General features: G+C 45.1%; 1 protein-coding gene across 1 annotated transcript in view; it reads left to right on the top strand.

Moving 5' to 3' along the window:
• The window catches only part of NOS2 (nitric oxide synthase 2), a 61,506-nt gene that overhangs the window by 44,180 nt on the left and 6,557 nt on the right, over positions 1-10,769 (top strand). The window contains exons 19-23 of the mRNA XM_044676252.1: positions 2,061-2,242; positions 4,874-5,037; positions 6,913-7,120; positions 7,800-7,887; positions 8,640-8,761. Coding sequence (XP_044532187.1) covers positions 2,061-2,242; positions 4,874-5,037; positions 6,913-7,120; positions 7,800-7,887; positions 8,640-8,761 — 764 coding nt within the window. The remainder of the gene's footprint in view (positions 1-2,060; positions 2,243-4,873; positions 5,038-6,912; positions 7,121-7,799; positions 7,888-8,639; positions 8,762-10,769) is intronic.

Raw genomic sequence — 10,769 nt, 5'->3', positions numbered from 1 at the left:
GGGTTTGACCAAGCTCCAGGATACTCCTAGCTCCATGTGAGACATGCTAGCAGGGTTGTAGAAAAGAGGTGTGCTGGGGCTCTAAGCATGGTGATCACCTACAATCTCACCACAATATTGCTTCAGTACTCCTGTGCCTATCTGATGACCTTCAGTTTATCCTGCCTTCTTCTCCTGAGGCCACCAAGATCCCTCATTGAAGAGGAGCCTGAGAAAATAGATGATGATACCCCTGACCTTCCCTTCCCATACTGCCACACTGAAGCAAATCCTGCATTAATTACATTTCTTTCTACCGTAGCCCTTAGCAACATGCATGCCAAGAATGTGTTTTCCATGAAGCTCAAATCGAGACAGAATCTGCAGAGTCTCAAATCCAGGTACGGTGCCGACACATTCTGATATGGAATAGGATTACAAAAGTGATTTAGAGGAATTTAGCTTTTTAATGAGCAAAAGCAAAGAGAAATCAAATTAGTCAACCAATTAAATGGAGTAAGAATCTGCTATGTGAGAGGCAGCTGGTGGCTCAGAAGATTGAGAGCCAGACCTAGAGATGGGAGGTCTTGGGTTCAAATCTGGCCTTAGCCACTTCCTGGCTATGTGATCCTGGGCAAGTCACTTAACCCTCTTTGCCCAGCCCTTACCACTCTTCTGCCTTAGAACCTATACACAGTATTGATTCTCAGGTGGAAGGTAAAGGTTTTTTTAAAAAAAAAACGTATAGTATATTATATAGCTTTACATTTATATATATATATATATATATATATACATATAAGCTTCAGTTTCCTCCTCTGTAGAATGAGGGGCTTAGATGAGATTACCTTGGGTGATCCTTTGAAAAGAAGGAAAGGGGGTGAGTTTGATTCATTTCAGGGGCCCATCAGCATCCCAGCAGGGCATCTGTAACTTCCCAGAAAGTCAAGGCTTAGCCCATAATTTCCTATGGCCACCAAACATTGTGTCACTGATTCTCAGCAGTCATGGGGCTCATTATCTGGCTGGAAAATGATTGAAGTCCTGCCACCAGAAAGGGAAACAGAGACATACAGACTCCTTTACTTCTTAGGATCACAGATTTAGAACAGGTAGGGTCTCCGAAGTCCCTTGTCCAAACCTCCCATTTTACAGATGAGTAAACAAAGTCCAAATGGATTTACTTTCTTGGTGTGATACAGGGAGTGAGCAGCAGAAGCAGTCTTCAAAAGCCTCAGCCCACTGGCTCCAAATTCAGCACCTTCCACTATACCAGGGATCCATTAAGTATTCTCGGAAATAGTGTGTCAAGGAAATCAGACTGCCCCGAATGAGCACTGTAGTTCATCTAAGGATTCACATTATTCTGGTTACTCGATGTCCCATGACTTTTAACCCTTACCTTCTATCTTAGATCAATAATGTGTATTGGTTCCAAGGTAGAAGAGTGGTAAGGGTAGGCAGTTGGGGTTAAGCGATTTGCTCAGGGTCACCCAGCTAGGACGTGTCTGAGGTCAGATTTGAATCCAGGACTTCCTGCATCTAAGCTTGGCTTTCTATCCACTGAGCTACCTAGCTACCCCTGGCCCATGAATTTTGAAAGCTACCCTTTTCTCTAACAGGATGGTGCTTGATTTAGGACCACCCTCCCACCCCCTAAAAATACCCTTCCAAGCCTTCTTCCCAATATTCCATTTATTTGTTTAAATGGGTCATTTTTCTAGGAAAAGATCTCTACTAGGTAGGGTGAGATAATCTGTTCCTAGAACTTATGAACAAACCACTCACTTGGTGAAAATGTCCAGTAAATGGAGCCTTTGGCCCCTTCTGGGAACCCCAAAGTCTTCCCAAGCAGCATCTATCTTCTGAGGGCAACTCCCTGACCCCCTGAGACTCAGTCACTCCTTTAACCATCAGGTATTTGGAAGTAGCTCTTTTTCTGTATTAGTCCAGGGGGTCAGGTTGATGGGCGGAGGGATGGGCACATTTCCTGGGGAAGCAGGAGCTAAAAGGGTCCACCCATCCCCAAGCCACAAAGGAAATCCTACTGATGTCACCGTGGCTTTCTTGCTCTCTCTTAGCCGGGCAACCCTCCTCATTAAACTTTACGCTGAAGGAAACCAGAATTTGAATTATGCACCAGGAGAACATCTTGGGGTTTTTCCTGGCAACCAGCCCACCCTAGTTCAGGGTATTATAGAGCGAGTAAAGGACGGCCCATCACCTCACCAACCCTTCTGCCTACAAATCCGGAATGAAAATGGTAAGCTCTTTCCCAAGGGACAAAGGTAGGACACTAGCCCCTTCCTTATCCAAGAGTTTTAGCCTGTCACTCTGACATCTACACTGGTCCTTCAGCCCAAAGGCTTCACTGCATGTTTGCATGTCTTTCTGCCTACCCTGGGTTAGTTAGGGAGGGACTCTTTCCCAGGCTGGGGTGGGTGGATGAGCCTTGTAAATGACCATCTTGTAAAATTCTAGTAAAAATGCCTGGAAGGCCAACAAGAGTTTCCTTGGGAAATAACCTGCCTGCTAGGGAGAGCTGGGGAAGAAACACCTGTCTCTCTGGAATCTTCCTAAGATGATAGATTTAGAGCTGAAAGGGATCTCAGAGGTCATGGAGTCCAACTCTCTTATTTTACGTGGAAAGAAGCTAAGGGCTAAAGACCAGAAGTGCCATTAAATGTAGAAAGCATCAGAGGTGGAGTTTGTACAGAGGTACTCTATCAGGGCTACCCATCTGTGACTAGGTAATTGCTTAAGGTATATAGAGATTAAATGACTCACTCACATGTAAATGTAATGTCAGAGGTGGAATTTGAACATAGGTCTTCTTATCTCTAAGCCCAGGACTCTATCCACTAGTCCCATGTTGGTGAACCTATGGCACACGTGCCAAAGAGAGCTACTCCTCTCCCCGTCTCCACAAAGTCTGAGGGCATTACTCACTTCACCTGCCCCTCTGCTCAGCAACACAATAGGAGTGCTTTCTCCCTGTCTGGAGTAAGGAGGAGGCTCACATGGAGCGTGAGGTTGTAGTTTGGACACTCGGTCTCTAAAAGGTTCACCATCTCTGCACTAGACCATGTGCCTCTTGAGTTGGACCAACCACCTAATTTTCCATATAGTTTATGCTCACCCCAAACTTTGTAGTTACAAAGCTCCATATCTCAGTAATTATACTGGGTCCTCATGAAGATTGGGGAGGGAGGTAATATTACTAACCAGTTGAATGGAAAGGAATTTGGTCCTTGTGCCAGCTCCTTCCCCCATCCCCCCAAAATAAAACATACATACGAAAAAAAATAAAACAAAGTTCTTTAGAACCTTCCCTCCCCCCCAAAAAAGAGAGGTTATCTGGCTTAGTCTGGGCAGCTAGGTGGCATAAAGGATAGAGCACTGGACTTAAAACCAGGCAGACTCATCTTCATGAGTTCACATGTAGCTTCAGATCCTCACTATCTGTGTGACCCTGAGCAAGTCATTTAACCCTGTTGCCTTCAGTTCATTCATCTGTCAAATGAGCTGGAGAAGGAAATGGCCAACCACTCTAGTATCTCTGCCAGGAAAACCCCTGAATGGTGTCACAAAGAGTCAAACTCAATTGAAATGACAGGACAGCAGCAGCAACAACAAATCTTACTGAAATGGATAGAGAGTTGACTTTGGAATTAGAAAGTACTGGGTTCATGGCCAATCTCTGATATCTCTTGGCTGTATGACCCTGGGCAAGTCAAGTCATCGGTGAGAGCCCCAGAAAACTTTCTAAGACTAAAATGCAGAATGGTTACCAAACTGCATTGAAGGAGGGAATTTCCTTACAATACATTCCCTTTGCTAATAAAATGATGGATCCATTTTTTAAAAAATCTGGTACTTTCCATTTAAATTGCTTTCCTGTCTAATACCTTGTGTTATCTTCATACCTCGCACATGACATAGGGAGAAGGGATGATTCTTCCTCTTTGTAGATGGGGAAACTGTTTTATTCATATCTTGGGCTTCATCCCAACCTGTCTACTTGTCTAAAGGGAAATTGAGTTAGAGTGTGGCAAGTTCAACCCAAACCAGGATACAATGTGGTGGAGGAGAAAAGAGAGGTGGACTTGGGTTCAAATCTCGCTTTGGATGCCCACTCTTCTCTGCATGACCTTGGGCAGGCCACCCAATTTCTCTGGAACACTATTTCTTCATCTCTAAAATGAAAGGGCCAAGCTAGGTCTTACCCAATTCTATGTCTATTGCCCTATAATTTGTCCTGAGGGGGAAAAAAACCAATCGCAACACACTATCTCTCCTGTGATGGGTCAGTTGCATCCCCTTCTCATACAAAAGACAACTTTTGGGGGTTTTTTTTGGAGGAGGGGGAGATTTTATTTAATTAATTAATTTAGAAAATTTTCCCATGGTTACATGATTCGTGTACTTTACCTCCCCTTTCCCCAACCCCCTCCCATAGCCAACACACAATTCTGCTGGGTTTTACATGTGCCATTGATCAAGACCTATTTCCATATTATTGATATTTGTACTAGGGTGATCATTTAGAGTCAATATCCCCAATCATATTCCTATCAACCCATGTGATCAAGCCACAACGTTTTTCTATAGCAAAATCTTTATGGAGTACAGGCTGGAAAGTCTGGGTCCTTCTCTTCAAGAGGGTATTAAACAGGGTTCCAGAGGGCCGTGTCAAAGAGGCTGAAGGCGTCGGACCTGCATCTGTCATCTGAAATGGATCAGACTCCTCTGGGTGATGGGCTTCAGCTCTGCCCAGCTTTCCCTCTTTAATTCCCACCTCTCACTCTTTATGGAGTCTCCAGAAGCTCTCTGGTGAGTCACTTCTTGGCCATCTCTGAAGGCTTCCTTTCCAATTCCTTCCTCCCCTGCCCAGGTGACTACTGGATCAGCGATAAGAAGCTTCCCCCCTGCTCCCTCAGCCAGGCCCTGACGTATTTCCTGGATATCACCACCCCCCCAACCCAGCTGCTTCTCCGAAAGTTGGCTCAGCTGACCACTTCAGAGGAAGAGAAGAAGAGGCTGGAGGCTCTGTGCCAGGTGCTTCTGGGATTTGGGATAGGGATGGAAGTGTGGGGAACGGAGAAATCCCCAGGGCTGGTCTCGTTAACCCCTTTGGGTGGCCCACTGAGGCACAAGTATTTAACCTTCTTTGCCTTCTGCACCCATGAACTGGTGACCCTTTTAGGGACCCCTTCTCAGAAGAACGGCTTTAAATAATTAAAAGAGATGCCAAATTTTAGTTGGGGGTTCATGAAAAGAAAGACAGACTTAGCTCTTCTCTAAGTTTAGCTCTCTGCACTCAGGGATCCCATAAACGTCTTTAGAAGAGACTTTGGAAGGTTATGAAGGGTATTTTCTCACCCATTGTTTTTGGACTCCTCAATTAGTAGTCAGCCTCTGCTCTGGACTGGTAGGAAGTCAATTGGATGGTTTCAATTGTGGACGTCAATACAGATTTTCCTGTAGGGGACAACTAGAGAAAGGGCAAACGTCTTGCCATGAACTATGAAGGATGCTCTCCTGTTTGGCCTCTTTGCAGGGTGACAGGCAGAAGAAATGATGGTCTGAGACCAAAGGAGACACCCTGTTCTCAGGTTTAGCCTTTTCTTTCTTTTAAACCCTTCCCTTCCATCTTAGACTGTGTATTGGTTCCGAGGCAGAAGAGCAGGAAGGGCTAGGCAGTGGGGTTAAGTGACTTGCCCAGGGGGTCTAAGGTCAGATTTAAACCCAGGACTTCCCATCTCTAGGTCTGGCTCTCAATCCACTGAGCCATCTGGCTGCCCCCTCTGGTTCAGCCTTTCGAGGATGACCCAGGAGCTCAGGGGGATGCCCTGTGCCTAAGGTATTGCACTAGGGCCTGCCCGAACCCAAGGCTTTGGAAAAAGTTGGTTTACAAGGCCAGTTCCTGCTTACTAGCAGCCATCCAGTTCAAGACAGCAGACAAGACAGATACAGGAAAGAAAACCTGGGTGGACTGTAGTCTTAATATTTTGTGAAAAGGGGTGGGGAGGAAGGAAGCTAATGCATCCCACTGGCTGTATTGATATTCTTAGCAGAAGAAAAGGAACAGAGATCGTTTCATGTCTAGCACTTAAGGGGGTGAGGGTGGGAAGGGGGGGATTTTTGAAGCAGGTTTAAGGAGTCAATAAAACATAAACCCCTTAAAGGCAGGGACTGTGTCATTTTTGCCTGGCACTTAGTAGGGTCATTAAAAAAAGTTTGTGGATTTGTGATATTAGTAGGAATTATGGGAGGAGAAGAGAGTGTTTTCATCCTACTCTTGAGAATTTATTAAAGGCCCTCAATATGCAGAGTTGTGTCCTAGGAGAGGTGTGAAGTTTAGCTGAGACATGGACCATTGAGACTAGTAGAATGTGGGTGCTGTTAGTACCCTCTAAATTTTATTATCCTGAGGCAAAGCTCCAATCACTGTGCCCTCGTCATAGTTTTGGGTTTTTTTAAGCCCTTACCTTCTGTCTTAGAATCAATTGGTTGCAAGACAGAATAGTAAGGGCTAAGCCATGGGGGTTAAGTGACTTGCCCAGGGTCATACAGCTAGGAAGAGTCTAAGGCTGGATTTGAATCCAGGGCCTCCCATTACTGAGTCAGAGATCATTTAGAACTATAACTAGAGAGGGTCAGCTAGGTGGCTCAGAGGATAGAGCCAGACCTAGAGACAAGAGGTCCTGGATTCAAATCTAACCACAGACACTTCCCAGCTGTGTGACCCTGACCAAGTGACTTAATTCCCATTGCCTAGCCCTTACCACTCTTCTGCCTTGAAACCAATATGCCGTATTGATTCTAAGATGGAAGGTGGTTTTTTTTTAACTAAATGAATGACTCCTGACCAAACTTGCTCAGCACCAAGGGGAGCTCCAGCAAGTCTCTAACACAGTCTTTGGATTTCAGACCTCAGAATACAATAAATGGAAGTTCACCAACAGCCCCACGTTCCTGGAGGTGCTGGAAGCCTTTCCCTCTATCCAGATTCCAGCCACGTTTCTGCTCACACAATTGCCTCTGCTTAAGCCCCGCTACTATTCCATAAGCTCGTCCCAGGACCTCAACCCCAAAGAAATCCACTTGACTGTGGCTGTGGTCACTTACCAGACCAGAGGTAAGAGCCCCAACGACTGAGGGCCAGCCTTTCTGCTCCATGGAGCATCAGCTCATCCAGTCCCAACATGCCGCCATCTTTGTTGGGATAAAGTTTAGACTCTAAGGAAGAGCCACAGAAAATGCCCTGAAGGGAAGACTCTCGCAAGGTCTCTATGGTGGCCCAACAAACAAGGCAGATGGCATAGATTTGGAGTGAACCAGTAAAGGCTTGAGGGAGTCTTGGGTTCAAATTCTACTTCCCTCTGAAACATAAGAATAATTGGGATTTCCATAGCACTTCAAGTTAGTAAAGGCTACTAACCTACACACAATATCTCATTTTATCCTGACAACTGCCCTGTAAAGGAGATGGTGCCTCTTGTTATCCTCCTTTTACAGAGGAGGAGATTGAGGCTAGAGAGGGGAAATGACTTGCCCAAGTGGCAGAAGTAAGATCTGAACCCAGTCCACCTGACTCTTTTGAGCAGTCAAGTGTCCTTTGCAATTTGTCATGCGGCATCACTGGGGAGGAAAGATTGCAAATAAAAGAGCTTAGAAGGGGTGAGAAGGTGGTCTTTGGAAGGTCAGAAACTATGTGAATCAAGGTACCTCTTGATCCATTCTGGACTCCTCGACATTGTGGGAAGGATTGAGAAAGCCCCACTGCCTCACCCAGCATTTTCTCTCTTTTCTCCTAGATGGTCAGGGCCCTGTCCACCATGGAGTCTGCAGCACATGGCTCAGTGACCTGAAGCTCCAGGAGACTGTGCCCTGCTTTGTGCGCAGGTGAGGCCCCTGGCATGGATTGAAGGCCCAGGTGAAGGAAATCTGGGATGTTACCAGCCCTTCAGGGCCTCCATAGAAGTCAGACCCAGAAGAAATGGACACATTATAGTACCTTCCCACCCTTCCTTTCTCTCTCTTTCTCTTTCTCAGTCTCTGCTTTGCTGACTCTGTCTGTCTCTCCTTTCTTTCTTTATCTCCCTCTCTGTCTCACTAAGTATCTGTCCCTCTCTGTCTCTATCGCTGTCTCTTTCTCTCTGTCTCTCTCTCCCTCTCTCTCCTCTCTCTTTTCCCCTGTCTGTCCCTTTCTGTCTCTCCTCTCTCTTTCTTTGTTTCTTTCTTTATCTCCCTCCCTCCCCGCTCTTTCTCTCTAAGTATCTGTCTTTTTTTATGTCTCTCTGTCTCTCTTCTCTTTCTGTCTCTGTCTCTTCTCTATGTATCTCTCTCTGTCTCCTTGTCTGTCTCTCCCTGACTCTTTCTCTCTCTTTCTTTATCTCCCCATCCCTGTCCCTCTCTCTTTCCCTCTGTCTCTCTAAGTATGTCTCTTTCTGTCTCTGGTTCTCTCTGATTGCATCGCTCTATTTCTTTTACTTTCTCTCTCTCTCTCTCTCTCTCTCTCTCTCTCTCTCTCTCTCTCTCTCTCTCTCTCTTTCTCTCTCTTTCTCTCTCAGCCAAGGGGAGGACAACAGGGATGGAGCTGGGGTTTGTGGACCTTAAAGAACTTGTGATTCCAAATTTCTTTTTCCCAATGTTAGTGCCAGTGGCTTCCAGCTGCCAGAGAATCCCAGCCACCCATGCATTCTGGTAGGGCCTGGTACTGGGATAGCCCCCTTCAGGAGTTTCTGGCAACAGCGCCTGGCGGACAGAGAGAAGAAAGGTAAATATTCCAAGGACCCTTTTCCTCATAGCAGCTTTCATTTTTTTTTTTTTTTTTGCTACTCTATAGACTACAAAGTACTTTCCTTTTGGGGGAAAGAGGGAGATTATTACCCCCATTTTACAGAGGAGGTAACTGAGTCCCAGGGAGATGAGTTGACTTGACCATGGAAGCACAACTTGTAAGAGTTAGACCCAGGCCTTGAATTCAGGTTTTCTGACCCTAAGATCAGCATTCTTTTTTTTTTTTTTCAAATCATTTAGTTTTGTTTTTTTTAGAATATTTTCCCAAGGTTATATGATTCAAGTTCTCTCTCTCCCCGCTCCTGGAGTTGACAAGCAATCCCACTGGTTTATACATATCTTATTACTCAAAACCCGTTACCATATTATTCATTTTTAATAGAATAATCTTTTAAAGCCAAAACCCCAAATCCTATACCCCATATAACCAAGTGATAAGCCATATGTTTTTCTTCTGCATTTCTGCTCCCACAGTTCTTTCTCTGGATGTGGATAGTTTCTTTCTCATAAGTCCCTCAGAATTGTCCTGGATCATTGCATTGCTGCTAGAAGCAAAGTCCATTACATTGGATAGTTCCACAGTGTTTCACTTTCTGTGTACAATGTTCTCCTGGTTCTGCTCATTTCACTCTGCATCAGTTCATTGAGGTTCTCCCAATTCATATAGAAATCCTCCAGATCATCATTCTTTACAGCACAATAGTATTCCTTCACCATCAGACACCACAATTCGTTCAGCCATTCCCTAATCTAGGGACACCCCCTCGTTTTCCAATTTTTTTGCCACCACAAAAAGCACAGCTATAAACATTTTTGTACAAGCATTTTTTATCTCTTTGGGGTACAAATCCAGTAGGGGTATAGCTTAAGGCCAGCATTCTAGTTACCATGCCACATTGGTTCTTTCCACTATGCCATTTTCCCAGGCACCCCTGAGAGAAGAAGCAGGGTTAGGTTATCACCATCAACCAGAGTAGCATCATTCCATTACTGCTGTGTACAGGATCAGGCATAGATGAAGATAAAAACTGTCTTCAACCTGATTACTCCCAAAGGATTTATGTCAACCATCCTATTCAGTTTGGACTCCTCAGCCCCCATATCCTCCTGTCCCTCTTTCAGAGCCATTTCTCCTTCCATTACTCAATTCCAGACTGCATCCCCACTTCCTTCTCCATCTCCCACACCCTTGAGACCAGTGGCTTTAGAATCAAAATAACTGGACCATATCCTACTTCTGATTCCTATGTGACCTTAGGCAAGTCGCTGAGCCTCTCTGTGGCTCAGTTTCCTCATCTGTAAATGAGGAATAGGACTAGATGATCTCTAAGGTCTTGTTTCTATAACCAACATGTCCCTGGGATTGCCTTCAGCTGTAAGAATGCATGTGTGTATGTGTGTACATGTGCATAGGGGGCAGTTAGGTAGCTCAGGGCCAGAGATGGGAGGTCCTGGGTTCAAATCTGGCTTCATACACTTCCTAGCTGCGTGACCTCAAGTCACTTAATAGCCCCCATTGCCCAGCCCTTACTGCTCTTCTGCTTTGGAACCAATACACAGTATTGATTATAAGACAGAAGGTGATGGCAAAAATGAATATTATGGACATAGGTATTAAGTGACACCATTTGTACAACCCAGTGGAACTGCTTGTTGGCTCTGGGAGGGGAGGGAAAGAAAACAAATTATAGAAACAAGGAAAAATATTTTTAAAAATAAAAATTTTAAATGAAAAAAAGACAGAAAGTAAGAGTTTAAAAAGTGTGTGTGTGTGAGAGAGAGAGATTGAGAGAGAGAGAGAGAGAGAGAGAAGGGGAAGAGAGGGAGAGACAGAGACAGAGACAGAGAGACAGAGACAGAAAGACAGAGAGAGAAAAGGGGAAGAGAGGGAGATAGTGAGAGAGAGAGAAAGGGAGAGGGAGAGAAAGGGAGAGGGAGAGAAAGAGAGAGAGGGAGAGAGAGAGAGAGGGAGGGAGGGAGGGAAA

The sequence above is a fragment of the Gracilinanus agilis genome, chromosome 4 (genome assembly GCF_016433145.1).
Source record: "Gracilinanus agilis isolate LMUSP501 chromosome 4, AgileGrace, whole genome shotgun sequence".
Taxonomy (NCBI): Eukaryota; Metazoa; Chordata; class Mammalia; order Didelphimorphia; family Didelphidae; genus Gracilinanus; species Gracilinanus agilis.
The sequence above is the reverse complement of the archived record's forward strand: the minus strand, read 5'-3'. Positions and strand labels throughout refer to the sequence as shown.